This window comes from Pituophis catenifer, unplaced genomic scaffold, assembly GCF_029215685.1.
Source record: "Pituophis catenifer annectens isolate HBS135680 unplaced genomic scaffold, rPitCat1.0.hap2 SCAF_10, whole genome shotgun sequence".
Classification (NCBI taxonomy): Eukaryota; Metazoa; Chordata; class Lepidosauria; order Squamata; family Colubridae; genus Pituophis; species Pituophis catenifer.
In genome coordinates, this window is record NW_027256890.1 from 31759838 (window position 1) to 31786996 (window position 27159).

At 46.3% G+C, this 27159-nt stretch overlaps 1 protein-coding gene across 1 annotated transcript; it reads right to left on the reverse strand.

Annotated features, from left to right (window-relative positions):
• Positions 1 to 1728: 1728 nt before the first annotated feature.
• Positions 1729 to 27022, reverse strand: LOC139322236 (maestro heat-like repeat family member 5). The gene is made up of 26 exons (XM_070951270.1): positions 26608 to 27022; positions 25744 to 25880; positions 24239 to 24334; positions 23078 to 23194; positions 22120 to 22242; positions 21417 to 21566; positions 20707 to 20826; positions 20067 to 20146; positions 19417 to 19552; positions 18963 to 19058; positions 17403 to 17507; positions 16697 to 16832; positions 12112 to 12230; positions 11627 to 11776; positions 11273 to 11427; positions 9547 to 9685; positions 8008 to 8159; positions 7531 to 7668; positions 6958 to 7072; positions 5968 to 6111; positions 4876 to 5052; positions 4492 to 4641; positions 4115 to 4240; positions 3021 to 3123; positions 2012 to 2077; positions 1729 to 1892 (listed from the first exon to the last, which is right to left on the reverse strand). Exons 1-26 carry the CDS (start codon positions 26987 to 26989, stop codon positions 1729 to 1731), a joined length of 3576 nt encoding a protein of 1191 aa, XP_070807371.1. The 5' UTR covers positions 26990 to 27022.
• Positions 27023 to 27159: the final 137 nt, after the last annotated feature.

Genomic DNA, 27159 nt, shown 5'->3' on the forward strand with positions numbered 1-27159 from the left:
CTGCCACCAGAAGTTGTGGGTGCTTTATCAGTGGAGGCTTTAAAGAAGACAAAGTTATCTTAGATTGTGTAAATTCTCCTGCTTGAGCAGGGGTTCGGTTAGAAGACCTCCAAGGTCAGGGGTGAATCTCCTGGTTCGGACCAGATTGCCCGATCCGGTAGCGATGGCGGCGGGTGGTTCGGAGAACCGGTAGCAAAAATCCCTGCATCCCCCCCCCCCCACACACACCATGCCCAGCTGACCCGCACGATCATCAGAGGCTTTTTTTTTACTTTTAAAAGCATTTTTTCTACAACCTCTTCCGCTGAAAAAATGTTTCCGCCGATCCCAGCTGAGTTGCCTGATTGGCAGAGAGGCTTTTTTAAAAAATGCTTTAAAAGCCTCTGACAATCCCAGCTGTGTTGCCTGATCGGCAGAGGCTTTTCAAAGCATTTTTTTGCATTTGCAGAAAAAATGCTTTGAAAAGTTAAAAAAACAAAGTTGGCCATGCCCACCCAGTCACATTACCCCCCCCCCAAGCCACGCCCAAAGAACCGGTAGTAACAAATTTTACATTTCACCCCTGTCCAAGGTCCCTTCCAGCTCTATTCTATTCTTCTTCTTCTATTCTAAAAACAATTTCCCCTAGGAGACGCACATGAATATATGATTATTGACAATGTCTGTACTGAACAACTCCCTTAATCCATTTAAAAGTCATTAAATCGATCACGGACGCAGGATGACCTGGTTTATGACCGGTCCAACTTACAACCTATGAGGCTGGGCTCATTCAGGGCTGAAAGTTGAAAGGACTGCCAGGAACAGATATGAGGAGGGGACCAGTGCTCGGCCACCTTCTGGCTTAACAAACTAAGTTGAGAAACGTCGCATGCTTTCCAAAGGAGATCAGGGCCCATGGGAAGACGCCTTTGGGATCCAGAGGTTTTCCTGAAGGCTTTTATTCAATGCTCCATCTATGTGGATAATAATGAGCATCTTTTTGGAGGACATTAGATCTCCCCCCACGGAGTGTTCAGCTCTCTGCATCTGCCCTACTCTAGGCGTTCCTATTTCTGTTGGAAGACGACCAAGAGTGGAGATGTTCCAGATATCATCGATGGTTGATGGTTGCTACCGCCCTTCTCCAATAGCACCTGTGGCTCTGTGACCTTCTCGTGGAACCTTCTCCTCTCTCTGACATTAAATTGTTCTGTCTATCTCCAGGGCCTGTTTCCACAATCTCCCTGCCAGGTCTTGTTTCTGCGACGTTCCTTCGTGGTCCTTCGCGATGTAAGAATTATCTTCACGCTTCCTCGCTTTCCCCAAAGACCAGCTGGAAGGCAGGTGCCCAGAGGGTCATGGGTTGCCCCTTCCCCACTTTGGAAGAGCTTTATAGCTCCCGCTGGCTTTAGAAAGTTCAAAGCATCCTTAAGGATCCATTTCATCCTGGGCCCCCCTCTTTTTGAACTATTACCATCTGGCAGACGGTACAGGACAATAAAAACAAGGACAAATAGGCTGAAAAACAGCTTCTATCCCAGAGCAGTAACTATACAATTCTACGTACAGTGCAATATTAATACAATACCAGGGTTTTTTAATTCAATTGCATACAATGTGAAGGAAGTGTGTTTTTGTTTTATTATTATAGGGTTTTTAAAAAGTATAATATACAGTGAGGATGGCACTTAATTTCATTCTATGAGGTGCCATGACAATAATGAAAACTATGAAACTATGAAACTATTATTGCTTGGTCTCGGAGATCCTCCTGATGACTTTGGAGGGGAGTTGACTACTAACAAGACCCGGCTTGATCAGATGGCCACACTGCCGAAAGATTTCTTGCATTGAGTCAGCTGCAGCCTGAGCCACTGAGGCTTCGGAATCGCCTTGCAGATCCTGGAGACCTGAAACGAATCCAAAAAACAAAGGATTTCCGGGATCAACCGTGAGAACCAGCCCTGATCAGCGAAAGAGCTTCTGGAGAAAAACTCCTTGTTTCAAGCGAGGGAACTTTGAAACTCACCGAGGAAAACTTCTTTCATTTGTTTTGAAGTCATCACTTCTGGTTGCATGTATTGCGCGCAGCAGCCTGGGCACGTAAAAAGAAAACGTTGGTGGGGTTAACAGAGACGGCTAAATCGACTGATTCAGGAAAAAAACGCGCAATTCATTGGTTTCCACTTGGAAGAGTCGCTTTGGGACTTTACGGGATGGTTCCAGGGATTGGGTCTGTCTAATAATAAGAAGGACTAGGGGTAGCCGTTCTTCCTATGTTTTTGTCTCCAGGTCTCACTGGAGGCTTTCAAGAAGAGATTAACGAAGAGATTGGACAGCCACTGGTCTGAAATGGGATCGAGTCTCCTGCTTTAGCAGGGGGTTGGACTAGAAGACCTCTAAGGTCCCTTCCAACTCTATTACTTTATGTTCTAGGACTGTGCAAACAACCATCATCTTGGAAAAAAATCTAAGCAGCCTTGAATCCAGTTAATACTAGAATGGGAGGCCAGCTGGAAATATTTCCAGAGGAAAAACCACGGCTGTGGGTTTGCCTATACAAGAGAGAGGGATACAGGCCAGGTAGTCCTCAACTTCTAACAGTTCATTTAGTGACCATTCAAAGTTACAATGGCACTGAAAAAAGTAACTTACGACTGCTTTTCACACTTAGAAGCGTTGCCACATCAAGATCAAAATCCGGATGCTTGGCAAACCGACTCGTATTTATGACGCTTACAGTGTCTTGGGGGTCAAAGATCACTTCGGCTGAGCCAAATCCGGGAGGAAGCCAGATTCACTTAACAACCATGTGACTAACTTAACAACGGCAGCGATACCCTTAAGAAAGAGGGCAGGAACTGCCTGAGAAACTGTTGCGCGATCGTAGCAGTTCCGGAGAAGCCACACGGTATAAGAGCAGCTTCCAGTCTGATTAAGCGACATGGCTTAATTCGGCATAGATTCTTTTGGTGATAAGGCCGCCCGCCTGTCTTGGGTTTTCCTGCCCTCCTTCCAGAGTTGGCATTGGTGATTACCAATTAAGAGGGCAGCTGCCTCGCGATGGGAAGAGTTCCGGCTCCTCAGGAATCCCAGCATCTGATCCAACATCGCAGGAAGGTTTTGCTTGCATTTATTCATCTGGGGAAAACAAGGCAACAAACAAGCCAATGAACTAGAGAGCTTCCTTTTTAATTTTTTTTTTTTTTTTTTACCAAGGGGCTGCTTTCTTGGTTAGGTTTCTAGTCCTCGTGTCCTCAACAACTTACTGTACTGTACTAAACTGTGACATTATTATACTATGCTATACTTTACTATACTAATTGATATTTATGTTATTAGAGACAGTTTTATCCAAATTAAAAGCATAAAGGAAAATAAAGAAAAATAGCAGATAGTGAAAAAAGAAAAAAGAAAAAGAAAAGGGAAAGAAAAATGATAAGGAAATGGCTTCTAAACTTATAAATGCATTTATATTTTGCCCCCCTCTACGTCCTAATTTCCTTTTCCCACAAACTGCCATTTCCAAGCCTCAAACCCACAAACCAGCAAGGTTTCTAGTCCTCATGGTTGCATGGAACCTCTGCTGTTCCCGAGAGAGCAAAAACCCAAGAAGAATCCCTCTAGTCAGTTGAGTCTAGTGCTTAACGCCTCAGGCAAGAAACCAGGAACCGGTGAGTTCTAGTCCCGCCTTCATCATGATAGTGAGCTGGGGGACTTTGAGAGTTCTAGTCCCGCCTTTGGCATGAAAGCTGGATGGGTGATTTTGGCTAATTACCAGGAGACGGTGAGTTCTAGTCCCCCCTTGGGCAAGCAAGCGGACTGGGTGACTTTGGGCCAATGAGCAGGGAATGGTGAGTTTTGGTCCTGCCTTAGGCATGAAAGCCAGCTGGGTGACTTTGGGAGTTCTAGTCCCTCCTTAGTCACGATGGCCAGCTGGGTGACTTTGGTGCAGTCCCTCTCTCTCAGGGCAACCCACCTCACAGGGTTGTTGTGAAGAAAAGAAGAAGTATTAGGGATGCCCACCATCTTGAACTATTTATAAAAATAAGAAAGGCAGGGCAAAATAAAGAAATAAACGGTTAGTATACTCTAATCTGGAAGAAAACAGGCCAGCTTGGCTCCTACTTACAACCACGTAGCAGATGTTGGAGTACATGCTATGGAGACTGGTGTACATTTCATAGTCAAACAAGTTGCTGGGAAAGCCCCCCCAGTTCATAAAGGACACGCAGGAGTCGAGGGTCTTCCTGGAGACCTGGCCGAGGGAGGAAAGAGGGAGATCCTGTCACCTAGTTGGGTCATGAAACAAGTCTTCAAGGAAACAACCAATTTCAGGGAGCACCAAGGACCCCACAACTTCAGGATTGTCCAGAATCTCTTTGCATTCTCCAGAGTGTCCACGTGGTACAACCACGTTGCTCTGAGTGAAGATGGGGGTACAGAGTGGTCTCTGTGAAGGTAGCATGATCAGAGCAGGAGCTCAGGTTAGCCAGCCCTTCAACTCACCTCTTTCGTCCGATCATTTGACAGTTGTATGAATAGGGGAATAAGGCTGTTCAGGATGTTTTCAGCCATATTACTGTTCCGTATCTCCTTCAGTCCTTTCAGGAGCATGCCAAAAATGGTGATGGAGGTATTCCTCAGTTCGATGTCGTCCTACGAAGGAAGAGAGACAGGTTAGTTCCTCCAATAGCAGAATAGCCATGCAGAAGTTTCTTGAAGGAGAACACACAAGTTCAGAGCACACCTATTCCCAGTTCAATGTCCATGGAGAGGGAGGGAGGAGGGGGAGAAAGAGAGGGAGGGAGGGAGGGAGGGAAGAGGGAGAGAGAGGGAGGGAGGGAGGGAGGGAGAGGGGGAAACCATTTTGTCATGATTTGGTTGACTTACATCATGAAAATATTTTAGAAGGAGCGGAATGAGGTTGACTGCCTTCCATGCATGGGTTTCTATCTTGAGGTGTCTGAGGAGGAAACGCAGGGTCCTTATAGCTTCTTTTGCCACGTTCTTCTGTTCGTGACAGGCGCAGTTTAGCACTGGCATCAACAGTGGCTCCAAGATGTTCTTCTGGAGGAAGCAGGGAAAGAAACGAGCAATTAAACATGGTCACTGGAGTTCTCTGAGTCTCACAGCGATCATGACAAACGCAAGAGAAGGCCACAGAGCATAGAAGAAGAGGGTTGAAAAGGAACTTGGAGGTCTTCCAGTCCAACCCCCTGCTCAAGCAGGAGACCCTAGACTCTGCTGGACAAATGGTTATCTAAACTCTTCTTGAAAAGCTCCAGTGATGGAGCAGCCACAACTTCTGGAGGGAAGTCGTTCCAAGGATGAATTGTTCTCAGGGTCAGGAAATTTCTCCTTAGTTCCAGGTTGTTTCTCTCCTTCATTAGTTCCCATCTGCTGCTTCTCGTTCTCCTTTCAGGGGTTTGGATAATAGGTTGACCCCCTCTTCTTTGGGGCAGCCCTTCAAATATTGGAAGACTGCTATCAGGTCTCCCCTGGTCCTTAACAGAATCACAAAGATGGAAGGGATCTTGGAGATCTTCTAGTCCAACTCCCGGCTCAAGCCGGAACCCCTAGATCATTTCAGACAAATGGTTATCCAAACTCTTCTTGAAAAGCTCCAGTGTTGGAGCATCCAAAACTTCTGGAGACAAGTTGTTTCACTAATTAATTGTTTTGGGTGTCAGGAAATTTATCCTAAGTTCTAGGTTGCTTTTCTCCTTGATTAGTTTCCATCCGTTGCTTCTTGTTCTGCTTTCAGATGTCCTCCAAGAGGATCTGGCCTCTACTTGCACCTTCAGATCTTCCAGGGTTGCAGCCATCTTTGGAGAAGAGACACCACTCTAGCTGTCCTCTTTCTGCTGGTTGCCTTCTTCTTCTCCTTCTTCTATCCTTCCCAGCCTTGTAGACTTCCCAGAGAGCGAGGTCACACCTGCTACTACCTTGGAAGCCACTCCCTTCCTGCCTCCCATCTCTTACCTCAAACGGGTGTTGGATGAGGTTCCCCAGTCCTCGAACGCTGAAAGTCTGTATCAGCGGATATGGCTGTGTCATCCATTCCATCAGCACCTTGAGGATGTCTTGGATGACAAAGAATTGGCAAATTTCCGGATGGTACAGCAACTGAGGAAGAAGAGTGGAGATACGGAGCATTAGCCAAGCAAAGGAAGGGAACTTCCCTGAGAGCCTCTACTAAAGATGCCACTTTCAGCCATTACGGGGAGAGAAAAAGAAAATAAACACAGTCCTCGGTTAGTGACCGCTGAAAGTCACAATGGCACTAACAAAAGGGATACGTCCATTTTTCAGAATTATGACCATGGTAGCATCCTCATGGTCATGTGATCAAAATTTGGGTACTTGCCGGTCCATATTTGAGTTGAAGATGTGGCTCTTTCGTCAACTTAACTGATCCGTTATGGGTGTACATTGTTATAATTTTAAATTGTTTTAATTGGGTTGTTGATTTTAATTTATTGTGATTTGTATTGGATATTGTTTTTGTAAGCCGCCCTGAGTCCCTCGGGAGAATGGCGGCATATAAATATATATATATATGACGGTCGCAGTGTTTCGAGGTTACGTCATCCCTTTTGTGACTGTCTGATAGGTAGTGTAAATGATAGTTGCAAGAATACAAAAAATAATGCAAAAAGTAAAAGGAATTTGGGGTCATTGAGTCTTCCTTCCTCCCTCCCTCCCTCCCTCCCTCCCTCCCACAACTTCTGGAGGGAAGCCATTCCAGTGATTAACAGAATACCAGGAGACCTTGGAGGTCTTCTAGCCCAACCCCCTGGTGAAGCAGGAGACCCTCTACCATGTCAGACAAATGGCTGTCTAGTTTCTTCTTCAAGACCTCCAGTGATGGAGAACCCACAACTTCTAGTTTCTAACCATAAAGTTCTGTTGAACCCTGGGCAACTTTCCTTGAGCTCCAGAAGGTTGGGGTGCATCTCAAGGTCTCCTCACCTCCGAAAAGAAAACCATCCCAATGGTTTTGTGTCTTAAATCGGGGTGGCGCACGTAGGTCTCGGCCTGTCGGAACATGACCTTCAGCTCATGTTTCGAGTAGTTGAACAAGATCCTAAGAGAATAAAGATGGAGAGATCAGACAAGATCTGCTGGTTAGGGAGAAGAAAATCACCAAGCTAGAGAAATCATGAGCTGAATGATCGATAAATGAATTACTCAATGAATTACTCCATTTAGAGAATTTCTCACCCTCCCTCTCTCCCTCTCCCCTTCCTCTCTCTCTCACCCTCCCTCTCTCTCACCCTCCCTCTCTCTTTCACCCTCCCTCTCTCTTTCTCCCTCTCCCTCTCCCCTCCCTCTCCTCCCCTCTAATCTTTCCTCTCTCACACTTTTGCCTTCTGTGTGTCTCTCTCCCTCTTTCTCTCCCTCTTTCTCTCCCTCTCCCCTTCCCTCTCTCTCCCCTTCCCCCTATCTCTCTGCCTCCTCTTCTTCCTCCTCTCCCTCTGCCTCCCCTCCCTCTCTCACCCACTGCCCCTCGTAGCCAAGCTCTTTTGACTTTTAATTTCTTACCGGACCAGGTGGAAAATGCCTTCAAACACACTTTCAGGACTCATCAGCATCGCCCAACATTGAACCATATCTAAGTCCTTGAACTCCTCCTGATAGCCGGTGCGCAAGATGAGGTGTTTGATGGCTTTGACTGCGTTGCTAAATGAAACAAAGGCAGAAGAGTTGATGCCAATCATTCAGCTGATCCCCCTGCACTTCCGACCATTACAGTAGCCCTATGGTCATGTGGTCAGAATTCAGACTCTCGGCAACTGAGCCATATTTATGACGGTCACAGTGTCTCAGAGTCACGCGATCCCCTTTTGGGACCTTCTGACAAGCAAAGTCAACGGGGAAGCCAGATTCACTTAACGACCATGGGACTTAACCACTCTGGCAAGAAAGGTTGCAAAATGGGACAAAGTTCACTTAACGACTGTTTCCTGAGCTTTGCAGAAATGGAGAAAGGATCCAGATTGGGCCCAGGAGATTCCTTACCCCAGATGGTAGGTCAGTTCTGACCCGCCCTTGCCTGCTCCCAGCAGAAAATAGATGTGCGTCACGAGCGCCAGGAGCAGGCTGGAGAACTTATGCTGGACAATGGTTGCTGCCTCAGGAAGCGAGAGGAGGAAGGAGAGCGCATTGGTGGCCTAGAAACAGGAGGAGAGGAGAGTCAGCTCGGGCTCATCAGGTTACTTAGATTCATCATCATCTATTTCTTCTTTTAACGACCCCCTAATCCCTTGCGGGGTGGAGTCTGGGCAACTGAATGGAGCTGAGGCTTTCCTGGCTGGATGCCCTTCTTGTCGCCAATGCAGAGTTTTGTTCGGCAGATACATTCTCATTGTGCCCAGAGAAAGAAAAAAATCCTCATGTCCATGAAACCTGAGCCAGGAATGTCCATGTCTGAGACACGGAGCCAAAGGTTGCTAGAAGTGGGACTTCTGAAACTCCCATTCTACACCCCCTCCAGACTTTGAGAGGCCAGTGGGGTGTAGATACAGGACAAAAGGGAGACAACGAGTAGCGCAAGTGAGACAGAACTGGGGACAAAGAGATCGGTAACCTCACGTTTCTCTGTTTGTCTTCATTCCTAAGTGGGCTCTTGACTCTCCACCTCTTAGGGGTCCTTGGAGGGGCCCTGGGTGCTGTCTGAGCGTGTGTTTTTTGGTTGCAGATGTTTCATGACCCAGCTAGGTAACATCATCAGTGCTGGAAGAGTTAGGCTTAGAGGTAGGGTTAGACTGGTTGGGTCGGGAAACATCTGCAAGAAAACCACCAAGCTCAGTAAGCACCAAGGACCCCACAGTTCAAACCTGGACTACAAATCTATTGGTCTTAATTAATTAAATTTCTCCACCGGCCATCTGAGCAATCTGACACTGGGAAGTTTACAACAATGTAATAAAACAATATAACACATAATAAAAATACAGATTAAGAATATTTAAAATAAGATATGACACAAAGTACTCCGTTGGGTGTTTGCCTTTGTTGGTTCCTATCATGTATTTTCTTAAATCAAACTCTTTTTTAGTTATTTCTGTAAGAAATAACGTAAGAAATGAATAAAGGAATCAATTGAATTATGAATGATTGGATGAGTAAAGGAATGAATAAATGAAGGAATGTATGAATAAACGAATAAATCAATGAACGGATACATGAATGAATGGATTAATGAAAAGATGAACCGATGGATGGATGGGTGGATAGATGATAGATGGCTGGCTGGCTGGCTGGATGAATGGGTGGATGAATGGATGGATGGATGAATATCAAAGCTGTTCTGGTGAGGAAGCCCACAGATGCCTCTACTTTCAATGGGGCATTTTGGGGGGAAGGGGGGCTTACGTCAAATTTTGCTCCGATTTCAGCCCCCACCAGTTTGCCCTCTGCCTCCCTCCAGCCAGGGCGTGCCTGCTCCTGATGAGGAGACCCCTGAGGGTGACTCTTCTGCTCAGCCCCTTCCCCCTTTCCTCAGGCCTGGCCCACCTGCAGATCTAAGGAAAGGAGAGCCACCGGTTGAGGGCTTACCGCAATGGGCATGATGCATCTCCTCCCAATAGCTTCGGTGCTGTGGCCTTGGTCATCAAGCCTTTTAAGGAGGGGCTTCATGATCTTCAGGTTAGCATAGGGGTCTGCAGCCAGCGCCCTCCACAGCTCCCTAGCACTTCTGTGCAGGTGGAAAAATGGATTGGGGAAAAAAATCAGATTCTTTCCCCATTTTCAAAGAGACGGCCATTCCAGATAGATTAACCCCCACAACGGAAGAAAGGGTTAGAGAACCGATGGCCAAATCAACTGCTTTAAGGCATGGAAAAAAATATAGCTACAGGTAGTTCTCGACTTGCAACCGTTTGTCTAGTAGCCATTCAAAGGAGGGCCTCTGCGCCACCGGAAGTGCCAGAGAACCCAGAACTGGTCAAGGGAGGGGATGTTTCTAGGAGCAGTGTGTCTACAGAATTAACCCAAAGGTGCTTTTCACAGAATGACCGAGTTGGAAGGGACCTTGGAGCAGTGGTGAAATTCAAAAATGTTCCCAACCGGTTCTGTGGGCGTTGGTTGGTGGGCATGTGACCGGGTGGCCGTTTCTTGGTGGTCATATGACCAGGCGGCCGTGGCTTGGTGGTTATGTGTCCGGGTGGGCGTGGCTGCACAACTGATTCACACACAATGCAGAACCTCACTGAATCACAGAGAGCTCAAAAGCAAACTATCACACTTTACACAAAAGTAACACAAAAGCTACACAACTGACTCACATACAATGCAGAAGCAGCTGGACTTTACACAAAATGGCCCCTGCAACAAACAGGAACCTCACAGACAATCAGGCACAGCTGATTTTCTCACAGCTGACTGGTAGTAAAAAAATGCTGAAATTAGAAATTACAAAAAGGTTCCGACATTGCCCGGCACAGCTGATTGTCGTACTTTTTAAAGCGTTTTTTTTACTACCGGTTCGGGCAAACAGTAGCAATTATTACTATCGGTTCGGGCGAACCAGACCAAACCAGAGGATTTCACCCCTGCCTTGGAGGTCTTGTACTCCAAACCGCTTCTCAGGCAGGAAATCTTATCCCATTTCAGACAAATGGCTGTCCAATCTCTTCTTGAAAACCTCCAGTGATGGTGCACCCACAACTTCTGGAGGCAAGTTGTTCCACTGGTTAATTGTTTGCGCTGCTAGGAAAGTTCTGCACATTGTAGGTTGCTTCTCTCTTTGATTCGTCTCCATCCTTTGCTTCTTGCCTGCCCTCAGGTGGTTTGGAAAATAGGTTGACCCCCTCCTCTTTGTGGCAGCCCCTCAGATATCAGAACACTGCTATCCTGTCCCCCCTCAATCCTTCCTTTCATTGAACTAGAGAGACCCAATTCCTGCAACTCTTCTTCATATGTTTTAGGCTCCGGTTCACTAATCATCTTCGTTGCTCTTCTCTGCACTCTTTCAGAGTCTCTGCATTGTTTCTACAGTGTTAAAAAACCAAGAAGGTCCAGCTGCCTTTTGGAAAAGCACCTTTGGGACAATCATGACCTGGATGGTGGAGACAACCAGCCTAGGAAGCTCTCAGAATTCAGATCGACTGCACAGCCAACCAGCGACTGCACTGGCCCTCAACCAACCCAATGCAACCTCCCCCCCAATCAGCACATGACCTGCCCACCCCAAGCTACAGATATTCACCCCTATCGCAAATGGTTGAGAATCTCTGTAGAGCACAAGAAAACAGGAGGCACATCTCCTTGAGGTTCTTCTTACCCATCGCACGCCACCGAGCACTCGAGGAGAATATCCACGACTTTGTTCACCCGTTTGGACGCCAGGTGACACACTGCCTTTAGCATTTGTTGTTTGGTGGCAGGGTCCAAGATCTTCGGGAGACGTCGGTAGATCTCCTTGAGGATCATGGGCAGCTATGGCAAAAGAGAAATCCAAGGGATGACCGACTTTCTCAACAGCCCTAAGATTACCTGGTGGTCTCCATCCAACCCTAGCCTTCTTAAATCCAGCCGAAGTGTTGTCACCAAGTCAACAAGGTCTCACCCATTCTCATCTTTCTTTTCTACAAAATCTCCTCTATCCCTTTTGCTCCAAACCCTGCCATTTTCTTACCTCCTCCATTTCCATCCCACATTCTTCCAAGAACGAATTGAGCAGGAGTCCCGCAGTGTGTGAAATGTTTTTGTCCAGGTGTGTCAGAGCTGCCAGGGCTTTTAAGATCAGGTCGTTTATTTGTGATGGGCTCAGATGCTCGCCAAAGGCCTATCGGAAAGAAGAAAAGGAGACCATGAAGAGATGCATCAGGGTTTTGACAAGCCAGAGACTTTGACCCGTATCTGGGGACAGCACCCCATGTAGAGAGGCAGGCCATATTCCATGACATCCACCACGTGATATTAGGATGTGGGTGAAAGAAGCCAACATGGCAGCCGAGATCGCCTGCTCCTAGACATTGTGGGGGATGGATATCCACCCTCCGGCCTTTGGAGCCTGCCGTCCCCACTGTGATATTGACTTTTTTGAGTATCTCCAGGTCAAGAGGAGGAGAGAAAGGAAGGTCAATAAGAAGCCAGGCAAAATGCTGAACGAAAACGTACCGTAGCCATTTTGGAGACGTTATTATAAAATATTGTTGGCCCCGAAAAGGAGAAGTCTTCCCTCAGCCAACTGACGACCTTCCCCTTCTTGTTTCTAGGTTTCTCATCCATTTCTTTGGCTTTGGAGGGAGGAAAACAAGAGAAGGTCAGATTTTGGCATTCGGAACTTCTGAACATCCTTCGTCTGATGGCCGGTTTAGTCGTTCCAACAGAAGAGAAGCTCTGTAGCTCAGGGCTGACCTGAGGGGTCCCTGGTGCTCTCTGGGCTCGGTGGTTTTCTCGTTACCTAGTTGGGTCACGAAACCTTCACAAGAAAACAACAAAGCTCAGAGACACCAGTCCTCCTCCTCCCCCCTCGCTCCCTCTTTCTCTGCCCCCCCCTTTCTCTTATCTCACTGATCAGGAACGAAACAGGTACAATGACCTCTTTAGTGGTCCAATTACAGGCAGTCCTCGACTTACGGCCACCATTGAGTCCTAAGCAAGACAGTTATGAAGCGAGTTTTGCCTCATGTTGCGATTTTTTTTCTTGCCAACGTGGTTAAGTGAATTGCCGCAGCAGTTAAGTTAGCAACCCGGTTGTTAAGTGAATCCGTCTTCCCCATTGACTTTGTTTGGCAGAAGGTCACAAAAGGGATCACATGACCCTGGGACACTGCGACCGTCATAAATCGGAGTCAGTGGCCAAGTGTCCAGATTTTGATCCCGTGAGCATGGGGATGCTGCAACGGTCGTAAGTGTGAAAGACAATCACAAGTCACTTTTTTTCAGTGCCGGTTAAACTTTGAATGGTTACTAAATGAATTGTTGTAAGTCAAGGACTACCTGTAACCCCTTTTCTAGGTTAACACAATAGATGGGACTGTAAATGGAGGGGAAATATAGGGCTACATAAGAGACAAATTACATAAATGAAGGAATGAAGGAATGAACCAACAAACGAATGAACAAAGGAATGAATGAATCAAACCGGATTTAACCCAGACTACCTTGGTCTGATGTGCAAATGAAGCATTAGGTTGTGAATTGATTGTGTGCTGCCTGGGGAATTCTGGGCATTGAAATCCACATGGCTTAAAGTTGCCACTGGGTTAAGCTTTTAACTAGCCAAATTTAACCGATCCTTTTCTTTAGGTAAACCATTGATATAAGTGCCTGTCTTTCAACCGATTGTGGACGGCTCCCAATTAAAAATTAGAAGACACGTAAAATGGGGTTGAAACTATAAAATTAACAAATAATGTATTGCAATTATAAACCCTCTTTAGCTCTTTCCTTAACAATGCCCACTCAACCCGTAACTTGGTTAACCCGTTTTCTGGCTTCCTGCAATACATGCAGCCATCCAATGACTAAAAGGTGGCTTTGCAAAACACGCTAAGACCCAATCCATGTGCCAAGACTCACAAGCCCAGGCTGGCTGATGGCAGATGCCTAGCCTAACTCTGTGGTCGGCAAACTGCAGCTCGCGAGCCACATGCGGCTCTTTGGCCCCTTGAGTGTGGCTCTTCCACAAAATACCACCTGCGGGCGCGCACGCACAGTGCGATTGAAACTTCGTGGCCCATGCGCAGAAGTCGGTTTTCGGCCTGGGCGAGTCTATTCTGAAGAAGTGGCGTTAGAAGAAGTGGGGGTGTCTTGCGGGCGAGAGACGGGAGACGCGGCGCAGGTGGGCCATGGGATACGCAGCGTGGGAGAGGCGCACGCGATTCATGCACGAGTTGCGTGAGCCAGTCAGTCAGCAATCTCCTTGTGCAGTGGTTAGTGCTAGTCGCATCCGCAAATCACGCGCGGGTGACAAAAGTAACTACTCGGAGCATAAAGTTACCTGTATTTTTCCAACCAGCTGCAAATCCTACAGGTATTTTTGTCATCAATTTAAGAATTGTAATTATTTTGTGTTGGTGGCTTTATTATTATAAAATGAAACATTTTTTTAGGTGCCCTGTTTGACATGGCTACAAAGAAAAAGCAAAGAAAAACGGAAGACGAAAACCATGAATTTAAAGTTGAACGGACCGAGACTTTCGCGTTTGTTCAAAACTTAAATGGCCTTCCGACCTGTCTTATTTGTCAGGAAAAATTGGTGCATAACAAGAAATAAAATTTGGAGAGACACTTTAAAACTAAACACGTGTCATTTAGTAGTAAATATCCTGTCGGTGATGCAAGGAAGAAAGCAGTTGAGGAACTTCAGAAGAGTCAAGAAAAATCAAGTTCTGTATTTAATTACTGGATTCAATCTTCCAACAATGTTAATATTGCAAGTTTTGTGGTTAGTCAAAAGATTGCTAAGAGAGGAAAACCATATACAGACGGCGAATACATAAAAAGTTGTTTTATAAATGCATCCGAAGAGCTATTTCGGGATTTTAAGAACAAAGCCGATATTCTAAAAAAAATTAAAGAGTTACCATTGTCTGCTAAAACAGTGAAAGACAGAACAGTCAAAATGTCTTCGAATATAACCAACCAGCAAGTCGAAGATCTTAAATTGGTTTCAGCTTTATCAATAGCAGTTGACGAGTCTTGTGACATAAATGATACAGCGCAAGTTTCACTTTTTGTACGATTTATTTCATCTACAGGTCCTAAAGAAGAAATTTTAGGATTATTGCCACTCAAAGGTCAAACACGTGGAGAGGACATGGCAATGCTGTAATTGAGTACATTGAAAAACATCATATTCCACTCAATAAAATTGTCTTAATTTCAACAGACAGGGCGAAAAGTATGACCGGCGTAAGAAACGGGTTTGTTGCTATTTTGAAAGAAAAAATTAATCACGAGGTACTTACTTACCATTGCATCATTCATCAAGAAGCGCTTTGTGCTCAGACATTTCCAGAAGAAATTTGCAAAGTTATGGAATTGGTGATTAAGATTATCAACTCCATTATAACTAAACCTCTTAATCATTGCCAATTTAAAGGATTTTTAGTTGAAATGGAGAGCGAGTACGCCGATCTTCTGCTGCATAACAAGGTACGTTGGTTATCAAGAGGAAACGTTTTGAAACGTTTCGCTTCCTTATTAACAGAAATTAAAGCATTTCTCCATGAGAAGGGGATTCGCTATCCAGAACTAACGAACAATCAGTGGATCCAAAAATTTTATTTCATGGTAGACATTACATCTCATCTAAATCAGCTTAATCGTAAACTACAGGGGAAAGGAAACACCATTTTTTCGATGTTAGAAGAAGTTATTTCATTCGAAAACCAATGATCTCTTTTTGCTCAAGATTTTGAAAGAGAAACTTTGATTCACTTTCCAAGCCTGTTGAAACATCGCCAAGAAAATAATTCTGATATTGACATTTGCTATTTCAAAACAACACTTTTAAATATGAGGGAAGCTTTTCTCAACAGGTTTCAGGAATTCAGAAACAGCAAAGCGACGTTAGCCTTTGTTAAAAAGCCTCTTAATGCTACTGTACCAGAATTAAATTTTTCTCCCTTTAATATTGACATTGGCAACTTTGAAATGCAATTGCTGGATTTCAAAAACAAAGAATTGTGGAGCTCGAAATTTGAAGGTCTTTGTGCCGATACAGAAATATTGGAGAAAAATAAATGTGAACTTAGTTCACAGCACAAGTGGTCTGCTTTGAAAGACCCGGAGAAGGAAGATATGATGATTTTTAACACCTGGAATAGTATTCCTGACTCATATCATCAACTGAAAAAAATAGCGTTTGCTGTTTTTTCCTTATTCGGGTCTACATAGTTATGCGAACAATCATTTTCAAGCATGAACCTTATCAAGAGTAAATTGAGAAGTTGTCTTATTGATGAGAACCTGGAATCGTGCCTAAAATTAAAAACAAACCTGACTTACTCAAACTTTCCAAGGAGATGCAAGGCCATTGTTCACATTAGTGTTTGTCAGTCATTGTCATGATTTAATTTTATGGATATTGTAAGGTCAATTGTAAGAAATTTAATTTTATCAATAAATAATATCGTTATTAAGTATGAGATCAAGTTTGATTCAACGTACCTATAGTTTAACTAAGACTTAAAACTTTAAGTAAAGTTTATTAAGTTAATTTTAGGGAACGTTGTGGAGTGAAAGAAGATGTAGTGTCGGGGAGATGGTTTGGACATATAAAGAGGATGAACGAAAGGAGATAGACGAAAGAAGTATACAGGACGAGTGTGGATGGGAGAGATGGAAGGGGTCGATCTCAGCGAACGTACCTCCATCAGATTGAGGACGTTCTTAGCAAAGGCCAGTTTAGGAGTACCCTAATTAAGTTAATAACAATCTACCTACCTATCTAGTTTAAGTTTAACCAATTTGGCTCTCCAAAGAAATTTCAATCGTTGTACTGTTGATATTTGGCTCTGTTGACTAATGAGTTTGCCGACCACTGGCCTAACGGATCCACTTAACGTGAGAAACTCAGTCTTCAAATGACCCCTGGCCCTGAGAGGTGCCAATACCAACGGCCAATTCCAGGCATCTCTGCCCAGGCAAACGACCGGGGTCTTGGTCACGCCACAAGCTGTGCCACCCAGTGCTCTCCTGGGCAGTGCGCATCCCTGGGCTCCTGGCAGCCCTTGGAGTCCAACTTTCTCACCCATTTTGCTCATGATGAGGTGGTGGAGGTGGTAGGCGGCCTCTGCGGACGTCTGGCCAACTTCTTTGCTGGTGTCACCAACGTGCAGGCCCAGCAAAGCCACCAGCTGTCCCAGCAAAGAAAAGTCACCTGTGGTCTAATGAAAGGAAGCAAAAAGGAGGGGAAAGATGAGAAGGGGGGCTCATGAAGGTTTCAGCCAGCTGAAATCAGAGCATAGGAAGCATAGCACCATAGAATCCTAGAATCCTACCTTTTAGAATTCTAGAATCACAGAATCTTAGAAACATAAAATCTTAGAATTTTAGAATTATCCAATATTTGAATCTTAGAAGACTAGAATCATAGTCATAGATTCATAAAATCAGGGAATCCTAGAATCTTTGAATAATAGAATCTTAGAATCATAGAATCTTTGAATCTCTAAATCATACAATCTTTGAATCTTTGAATCTTTGAATCTTTGAATCTTTGAATCTCTGAATCTCTGAATCTTTGAATCACAGAATCATAGAACCTTAGAATCCCAGAACCTCAATTGCTGGAAGGGACTGTGGAGGTTTTCTCCTCCAACCCCTTCATCAAGCGCGACTCCTTCTATCCTCCTGGTCACATCCCAAAGATGCTTTTTCCAAAAGGCAGCAGGACTTTCTTCTTTTTCTTCCTTTCTTTGAAAACATCTCACTTTGCATCCCAAACGGTGACTTACGTCGAAATTGACGTTTTCAGAAACGAACTTCAGGAGGTGTCTGATGCTCTTGATGGCCCTCTCTCTCTCGTGTCCCTTGGGAGATTCAATCCAGGGATTAATGTGCTGCCCGGTAAAACAAAGGAGGAGGAGGAAAGGAAGAATTTGTGATTCACAGTTGGAAGAGCCACAGAAGTTGCCAGGACTGGGGAGAAAATCTAAGGAACTCAACAAATTTGAGACATTGGTCAATTGAGGTCTATTTTAGACTGAAAACTAGAGTAGCAATTGAAGATTTCTGGAATACAACTAGTCTTACAACAGTTCATTTAGAGCCGTGGTGGCACAGTGGTTAGAACGCAGTATTGCAGGCTAATTCTGCCAACTGCCAGAAGTTCAGCAGTTCCATCCTGATCGGCTCCAGGTTGACTCAGCTTTCCGTCCTTACCAGGTCGGTAAAATGAGGACCCAGATAGGAGAAGATTTAGAGAGGGCTGTAAACCACGGTGAAGCGGTATGTAAGTCTAAGTGCTATTAGTATTTAGTCACTGTTCAAAGTTACAATGGCACTGAAAAAGGGACTTACGACCATTCTTCACACTTATGACCATTGCAGCATCCCTATGGTCACGTGATCAAAATTTGAACACTTGGCCAATGACTCATCTTTATGACGGTTGCAGCATCCCAGCTCGGTCACTAAATGAATGGCTGTATGTCGAGGACTTCCTGTATAAGTAGTCCTTGACTTACGACCAGAATTTGGGGTGCTTACCAAGGTGGATGTTAGGCGACTTGTGACTGGCTTTATGACCTTTTTTTGCCAGGGTTGAACGAATCCCTGTGGTCCTTAAATGAATAATGCAGTCATTAGCCGAATCTCGCTTTCCCCGTAGACTTTGGCTTGTCGGAAGCCAGTTGGGCAGTTCGCCAATGGTGTTCAGGTGACACCCCCCCCCCCCATGATACTGCAACCATCACAAATACAGGTAGTCCTCGACTTATGACCACAATGAGTCCAAAATTTCTGTTGCTAAAATGAATCCCATCGGCATCGACATAATCTGCATCAGTCAATTGCAGAAGGCAGCTTTACTCGGAACAGCTGCGAGGCTCTATGACAGGGGTGTCAAACTCGATTTCATGGAGGGCCGAATCAAGGTTGTGTTTGACCTCGAGGGGGGCGTGGCCGAGGTGGGAGTGGCCAGCTCAACGTCTCTCGTGTCAGGGGCACCTGTGGACTTCCCTGAGACCCTCCCTCACTCTTATTATAATCTCCTCCCTCCCTCCCTCCCTTCCTCCTTGCCGTGGGACAAGAGAGACACGAATATCAGAGAAATAGTGGAATAGAATCATTAGTGAAAAGATGCCAGAGGAGGGACAAAACAAATGTAAATGACAAAAATGAACATCATTTTTTAACTATTGAAATGAGTTAAATTGAATGGTTGAATTGTCCCATGGGACGAGTTGTCCATCCAATAGTCACATTTATCTAGCCCGGGTCCTTGGGAGGGACAGAATCGCCAAATCCAGCCTAAACATCTGGCTGACCAACCCCGAGAAAGAATCACTCTTTACCGTCAAGACATCCTGCAGGGAATCCAAATTGGGAGCCTCGGACAGCAAGGCGGTGAGCATGGTGTTGCAGGTGGTCACCATCTGGTCATAAAAATCCTAGAAGGAGAAAAAGAATATCTAAAGGAAGAAGTGGTGTAAAGGAAGAAAGAGGAAGAAATCCAGGGCTGGGGAACTTATGGCCCTTTTAGGACGACTGGTGGACTGCAACTCCCAACAATCCTGAGCCAGCCACGGACTTCTGGGAGTTGAAGTCCACCCTTCTGCAATCAACGGAGTGGCCCGTCTTGCAGGGCTGGTTTTTCTTCCAGAGTTGGAGGAAATGCTTTCTCGGCTGAACACGAGGAACAAAAGGACATTGGGCTCGATGGATGGATCCAGAGTTTTGGAGGAGATTTTGAATCATGCTTATTTCCAGGTGGATCTCAGATGGCTTGGCTCCATCTGGACTGCTCACCTGAGTTTGAGCTGGTTGTCCTGGGCTGTTCACGTTCAGTTTTGTCACCAGGTAAGCCGGCAAGGAAAACACCTTCTGGATGCTTTTTCTCACCACTTTAGACCTCATCTCGGAGTTCAAGGGGGGCTTCATACGGCTGATGAAAGACGAGAAAAGAGGAGGAGAGTGAGAAGATCATAGACTCATTAGGCTAAAAGGGACCTCGGAGGTCTTCTACTCCAACCCTTGCTTGATGGTCCTTAAACCATCCCAGTCATATGGTTGTCCACTCTTTTCTTGAAAACCTCGAGTGATGGAGCACCCCCAACTTCTGGAGGCAAACTGTTCCACTGATGGATTGTTCTCGGTGTCAGGAAATTTCTCCTGGATCTCTCTTTGATAAGCTTCCATACATCGCTTCTCATCATGCTCTCAGCTACTTTGGAGAGGAAGGTGACCCCCTCCTCTCTGTGAGAGCCCCTCAAATATCAGAACTCCCCTCATCATCCTGGTTGCTCTTCCCTGCACTCTTTCTAGAGTCTCAACATCTTTTTTATATTGTGATGACCAAAACAGGATGCAGGATTTCTCTCTCTCTCCCTCCCTCCTTCCTCTGTCTCTCTCTCTGTCTCTGTCTCTCTCTCTCTCTCTCTCTCTCGGCAGGTACATACCTCATGCAGGTGATGGTGATGATCGCTTGATGGAGATTTTCGATGGACAAGGGTTTCGCGGGCTCATCTTCAATGACTTCCTGAAAAGAGAAGGAAACCCATCTAAGAAAGAACCTGAGATATGGCCACCATCCAGCTGGCCCTCTTCCCAGCCCTACGCTTTTTCTGGTTGACACAGGAAGTCCCCAGCTTACAACTGGTCACTTAGCCACCATTTAAAGTTTTGAGGGATCTCTCCAGGACTACTTATGACCCAGATGCCAAGTTCCGAGAGGCGCCCCTTCCTCAGCGATCCTGTGACCCCATTTCGGTCACTTGGCCACCAGCTTGCATTGATGGCAGTTTGCAGTGTCCCGTGACCATGATTTAAGTCAGGGGTGGGTAACTTTGGCCTCTTGATGACCTATATAAAATTGGGAAGCCAGCTTCCCTTAACAGCCGTGCGATTAACTGAACGAAAAGGATTCGGCTTACAACGGTGGCAAGACAGGTCGTACAATGGGCAGAATTCCCTTAACAAATGTCCCACTTAGCAACAAAACCTTTCAGGCTCAATTGATTGGCATTCAATTCGGTTCAAATTCACTTCCAAAAAGAAAGACGCCCAGGAGCACCTGCCTCCCTCCCTCTCCCCACTTACAACGATGTTTGTGACCAGTTCCTGTTTCTGGGGCAAATCGAGGTCTTGCCTCCTGCTGTTGGCAACAGCTTTGGTGATCATGATGATGGACCTCATGAAGGCTTTCTTCAGCCCTTCGTCCTGGAAAACCCCAGTGGGAATGAAAAGAAACCAGAAGGAAGAGGATGTATTTATTTATTGAAACCTTTACGTAGCCGATTGTCTTTGGTTGAACTCTGGGGGCCCCCAATCAAAGCATCCCTGGACACTCTGGGTTCTAGTCCCACTTTAGGATGAAAGGCAGCTGAGAGACTTTGGGCCAATCACCAGGAGATGGTGAGTTCTAGTTCCTCCTTAGGGAAAAAGGCCAACTGTCTTTGGGCCAATCACCAGGAGACTGTGAGTTCAAGTCCCGCCCTAGGCACGAGAGCCAGCTAGGTGAGTTGGGGCCAGTCTCAATCCAAAACACGTCACAGAGTTGTTGTGTGGAAAGGAAGAAAGAGTGTAATGCACGAGCGCTGCCTTGAGGATAATAAATGCAACAAGACCATAGATTCTCCTCCTCCTCCTCCTCCTCCTCCTCCTCCTCCTCCTCCTCCTCCTCTCCCACAACATGCTAGTTGGGTCATGAAATGTCTTTAAGAAATCAAACAAGCTAAGGACTCCGGATTATAATTGTTCTTGTGATTAAACTCAGCATTAAGAGAAGTAGAGGGTGGAAACCTGCCTACCTTTTTCATGCTGGAATACTGATAGAGTATTTCTGAGACAATGTTGTCCAGGAAAGGCATCATGTCCTCTACTTGCGCTCCCAGGACTGCCTGGCCATAGCAGAGTATTAATGTGGTCCGAATCCATCTCTCGGAGAGAGTCTGTGAGTCCTGTCAGTCCAAAGACGAGGGGGTCAAACTCTTTCCCAAAGCACCAGAAGACAAGACAAGAAGCAATGGATGGAAACTGATGGAGCTTCTTAGTCATCCAGGTCACGGTTGCCCCAAAGGGGCTTTTTCCAAAGGCAACTGGACTTTGTTTTTCCTTGAAGAGGTTTCGCTTCTCATCCCAGAAGCTTCTTCAGGTCTGACTTTGGTCAAAAGAGAAGAAGCTTTTTGGATGAGAAGCGAAATGTCTTCAGGAAAAAACCAAGCCCAGGCCTTTGGAAAAAGCACCTTTGGGTCTACTCGAGGTGTTTGTTGGGGCAGCTCCTAATCTTCTCTAGCCTTATAAAATAGTTCTCCAGGAGATGGAGATGGAGAATTTCAGCACCACCTACATCCTCAGCGCTGGTCTCGGGTCTAAGAGATCTATGACCAATCTGAGGAGACCTGACAGCCTGGAGCCTAAGTCCTTCTAAGCACATTGGACTTTCCTTCCCAGAATCCCCCAGCCTCCTTCTGTACTGAGTTTCAGACCTTGCAACCCCATCCCTGGTCTTACCTCAATGGGGGCTTCTACTGCAAACGGTCCTCTTGTCTGCCTGAACTGGCCAGCCTCCTCCAGGGCCACCAGAATCTCAGGCAGGTGGCAAAAGGATGCCATTCGAATGGATTCCGAGATTCCCTAGGCAAAGCGATGTTTGTGAATTAGGACATTTATTGATTTATTGGTTCGATTTATATGCCGCCCTTCTCCGGAGACTCAGGGCGGCTTACAATGCGTTAAGCAATAGCCTTCATACTTTTGTATAGACCTGCTTAGTAGGGCTTTCGCCCCCCCCCCCCAAGCGGTGTTCTTTTTTATACAAAGTCAGCTTATTGCCCCCACAATCCGGGTCCCCATTTTACCTACCTCGGAAGGATGGAAGGTTGAGTCAACCTTGAGCCTGGTGAGATTTGAACTCACAGTAATTGCCGGCAGCTGGCAGCTAAGTGCTACTTAACAGCACTTTAGTCCGCTGCACCACCAAGGCTCTTATTTGCACCTAACCCTTTGTCTTTACCTTCCGCTTTCTCCTCCCCTTCTCCACCTCCTGCTCCTCCTCCTCTCTGCAAACCCCAGGCCCTTCTAGCACTGATGAAATTACCTAGCTGGCTAATGAAATGTCTGCAACAAAACAACCAAGCACAGAGAGCACCAAGGACCCCACAGTCCTCCTCCTCCTCCTCCTCTCTGTAACCCCCATTCTCTTCTAGCACTGATGATGTTACCTAGCTGGATAATAAAACATCTACAGGAAAACAACCAAGTTAAGAGAGCACCAAGGACCCCACAATTCTCCTCCTCCTCCTCCTCCTCCCTTCACCTCTATTCTGCAAAACCTGTTCTCTTCTGGCACTGATGAGGTGACCTAGTTGGGTCACTAAACGTCTGCAAGAAAACATCCAAGCTCAGAGAGCCCCAAGGACCCCACAAAGATGGAGGTCTCAGCCCCCGCAGGCATCCCACTGCCACTCACCTCTCGGTCTGTTTCTTCCTGGAGTGAAAAACTTAGAAGGCTTTGGAGCTGTTCCGTCACCAGGTCCTTCTGTGTTGAGTTTCGTAGTTTAACGCCATAATATTTGTAGAGGCTAATCTGAAGGTGGGAAAAAGAGTCCGTGAGTCCTAGGGAGCTCCACCAAACGGCCAGGAAAAGGAAATATAGGAGAAATTATGATCAAAAAAGGACTCCGTGTGGTCAAGCACACGGAAACTGGTCCTGGGTGACCTGATCGGGGAGATGGGCAGCATACGAATCTAATAAGTCAATAATTGCCATTTTGACTTTCTTCCTCTTCTTGAAAAGCTACTTTAACCCCCCTTCCCCCATCCCCATAGGTGCCCTTTGCTGATTCTCTGTTTGGCCGTCCTGAGATCCTTTATGGTTTCTGTGGAGATCTGGCAGCTTCATCTTTTTACGTGCATTAGCTCTCCGTGGTGGATTGGGACAACTTGCCATGGCCCTCTTGGCTTGGCCAACTAACCATGGCCAACTAGCCATGGCCTACTTGCCGTGGCCAACTCACCAGGGAACAAGAGTTACACTAATAGCAGGGTTCCAATACCTCCAGGGTTGCCAAAAAGAGGAGTGGGTCAGCCTATTCTCCAAAGCACCCGAAGGCAAGACAAGAAACAATGGATGGAAACTTATCGAGGAGAGAACCAATCTAGAACCAAGGAGAAACTTCCAAACAGTGAGAACAATTAACCAGTGGAACAATTTGCCTCCAGAAGTTGTGGGTGTTGCATCACTGGAAGCTTTTAAGAAGAGATTGGACAACCGTTTGCCTGAAATGGGAAAGGGTTTCCTCCTTCAGTAGGGGGTTGGACTAGAAGACCTCCAAGGCCCCCTTCCAAGTCTGTAGTTCTATTAATCATTGTCTGTCTAATATTGAGGAAATGGTGGAACAGAAGCATCAAAGAAAGGAGGCCTCAAAGGAGGGACAAATGAAACATAAATGACAAATGTTAAAATGATTTTTAACATTATTGGAGAGAACGGAATGGTTGAATTAACCCGCGGTGAGTCTGCTGTGGCTCGTGGGCAGCCACGGTGAGTTGGCCATGGCAAGCTGTCCTCTTCTGATGTTGCATCTAAGATAACTGCGGCCCTAAAAGTGTAAAACCTCCGCATATTTACCTTGTCTTTAGACAAGACCTGGGACGTGCTTTGCTTCTGGTCGATGGGCGGCAATGCGCTTGTTTTCCTCCTGGGCAGTTTGTGGTCTGAAGGAATCTGCTTTGCCAACAACAACAAGAACAACAAAAAAGAAGTTGTGAGAAAGTGAAGGAGCAGAGGAAGGAACAGCTTTCTGTGTGTTTCCAAGGGGAGGATTGGTTTCCCTTCTGCGTCCGGATGCATATTATAAGTAATTTGACTTTTCTAGCTGGGACAGACACGAAGCACGTAACAAGGACCATCCGGATTGTATCAGCTGGAGCTGAGGCAGCTTTTGAGATGAACGGTTGGAAAATCTCTGCCACAAATTGTGAGAACTTGATTTATCACCATTTATTGTTGTGGCCCTCCAGCAGCCGAATCAGAGGAGGAGGAGGAGGAGTAGGCGTGGGAGTCAGGGCCAGCATCAAGGCAACCTGAGAGCTCCGAGGGGGAAGAGGGAATGGGGCTGGCAGAGAGAGAGACAGAGGAGGAGCCTGGGCCATCCGTCAGCCCTCAGATGGTGAGTCAACAGACCGCAGGTCTGGAGGTGGATGAGGAAGAGGAGGAGCAGCTGGGTCCAGTGCCTGACGCGCGGATACACAGAAGGCAGAGGAGAGGAGAGCAGTGGAAATCTATGGGCCGGTCCTTGGGACAGACGAGCCACCACGGCTAGCGAAGCCCCTCCCTAGCTCTGGGGATAAAAGGCAGGGGGCGGAGATGAATAGATGTGGCAGACAACGATTCTTCTCCCTGCCGGATGGAGTTGTTAGCCTGCGGTGAGAGAGAAACTTTTTGTCGGGGCTGCTGGCTCTCCTCATAAAGGAATCTTTGAGTTCACTTCAGAGGGTTTGTCGTGTTTGGGTCAGAACATTTATTTACTGACTGTTCGAAGTTATAACGGGTAGTTTACAACTGAAAAAAAAGGACTGTTTCTCACACTCAGGACCATTTCGCATTTCCGTGGCATGCCGAGAGCTTCCGGTCCCTGTTGTTGCTGCCCAGCATTCAGTGCCAGACAGTGCAACAGGGCGGATGGTTGTCTTGTAGGTCTTAGATTTAAGATGGGTGGCCATTCGTCTGTCCAGTAACACACTGGTGAGTTCTCGCCAACGTATCCAGGCTGCATTCTCCTTTGCTCTCACCTCGCCATTGATGTCACCATTGACATTGGAGGTGGGATCCCAGATACCAAAAAATGTCCACCTTCTTTAGGTTTTCTCCATTGATTTGAAGCATTCCAGGGGTGGTGACAGTCCCTAAGTACCCAGTTGTCTTGATGTTGAGGTGGAGTCCAAAATGGTTGAGGCGATCATTCCATGGTCGTTCCATGATCCTTCCAGCAAGGACCCCATAGTTCAGCAAATTCTCCATAACTACATTTGTCTACTTTTGGGATAAATGATCTCCACCGAGGCAGCCCTGGCTTCTGGACCCTCTCCACGATGGACCTCAGGGCCCACCGCGACACAAACCCAGCTGCTTACCTGGAAAGGACGAAGATGGTCCAAGATGGTCTCTAATATTTCTCTCTCGTCCATCAGATCCAAGATTTCTTTGACGGGTCTGCCTTTCAATGGCTTCCTGCTCTCCCATAAGTTTCTGAAGCACTCGTCCGAGAGTTCTGAGAAGAAGAGACAGACAGAGATTGATGGGCAATTCGACAGGACAAGCCTTCTCAAAGCAGAGAGAGACAAGGAGTGCGTAGTGGATCACCAGGCTGAGCCTGAGGGAGGGGTCAAATATGTCAAAAGTCTCGAGGCCCTGATCTTCCTGTCCTTAGACAACCATCTTATATATGGAATTGGAATTTTTTATTGCTTTGAAATTTCATGATGTTGTAATTTTATAATTTAAATCTAGCCTTTGAAAAAGGCTAAGAGGGAGGGGTCTTTCCTCACCTCTGAGGGTAAGATGTTCCCTAATACAGTGGCAACGGTAGAGAAGACCCTCTTCCTAGACCCCACAGTCGAAACTCTTTGACTGATGGAGTCTGCACCATAACGTCCCTACCTGATGAAGGATGATTGCAGGATTTGGATTTGGGTAGTCTAGGAAAAGGAAGGAAGGGTGTACTAGTGACATGAGAGCAGTCTTCCAGTATTTGAGGGGCTGGCACACAGAGGAGGGGGTCAACTTATTTTCCAAAGCACTAGAAGGTAGGAAGAGAAACTTATTGCTTAATGCAATTGGTCTCTGGAGAAGGAAGACCTCTAAGGTCCCTTCTGGCTCTGTCCTGATGGATTGATTGATGGATGGATGGATGGATGGATGGATGGATTGTGTGGGGTGGGCTGATGTGATAGGACAAGGCTGGTTCCATAGGTAGCCCAGCCCTGTAGCGTCTATACCTGGATACGAAGGATTTCTCCCCGGAGCCCTTTCCCTCTCGGGCCTCCTTGGCAAGGGAGGGGGCTCCTTCAGGCCAGCCTTGATCTCCCCCTGAGGAGCCCTCGGAGGGGTCCTGGCAGTTGTCCTGCGCAGTAAATCGGGCAGCACCAGTGCTGGAGGCTGCACCTTGTTCCTCATGTCTACTGGAGCTGGCGAACCCTTTACAAGAAGGGGCAAGACCTGCGTGGTTCTTTGAGTGGCCGAAGAAGTGGATGGGTGGGAGCCAGAGAAGTCAGCTTGCTGACTCTTCCACTGCCGTGGGTCATTATTCGTAATTTGTGGATGGGACTCCTTGCTGTCCTCCTTCTTCAAGAAGGGCAACTTTTTTAGCATGTGGTCCATCCTCTCGTGAAGAGGGAGTTCTTGAACTGGATGGAGATCCTGTCAATAAAGGAGAAGTTTTGTAACTCCAGATTGAAAGGAGGGGTCCTTGGTGCTCCTATCTATCTATCTATCTATCTATCTATCTATCTATCTATCTATCTATCATCTATCTATCTATCTATCTATCT

Bases quoted from the DNA above. Each gene is read 5' to 3' on its own strand.
- LOC139322236 (XM_070951270.1), bottom strand. From the start codon at position 26,989: ATGGACCACATGCTAAAAAAGTTGCCCTTCTTGAAGAAGGAGGACAGC. The intron at 20,827-21,416 runs GTAGGCAGGTTT...GGGGTTTTCCAG, and splicing joins AGTATTCCAGCATGAAAAAG to GACGAAGGGCTGAAGAAAGC. The intron at 2,078-3,020 runs GTAATCACCAAT...TTACGTGCCCAG, and splicing joins GGCAGCTGCCCTCTTAATTG to GCTGCTGCGCGCAATACATG.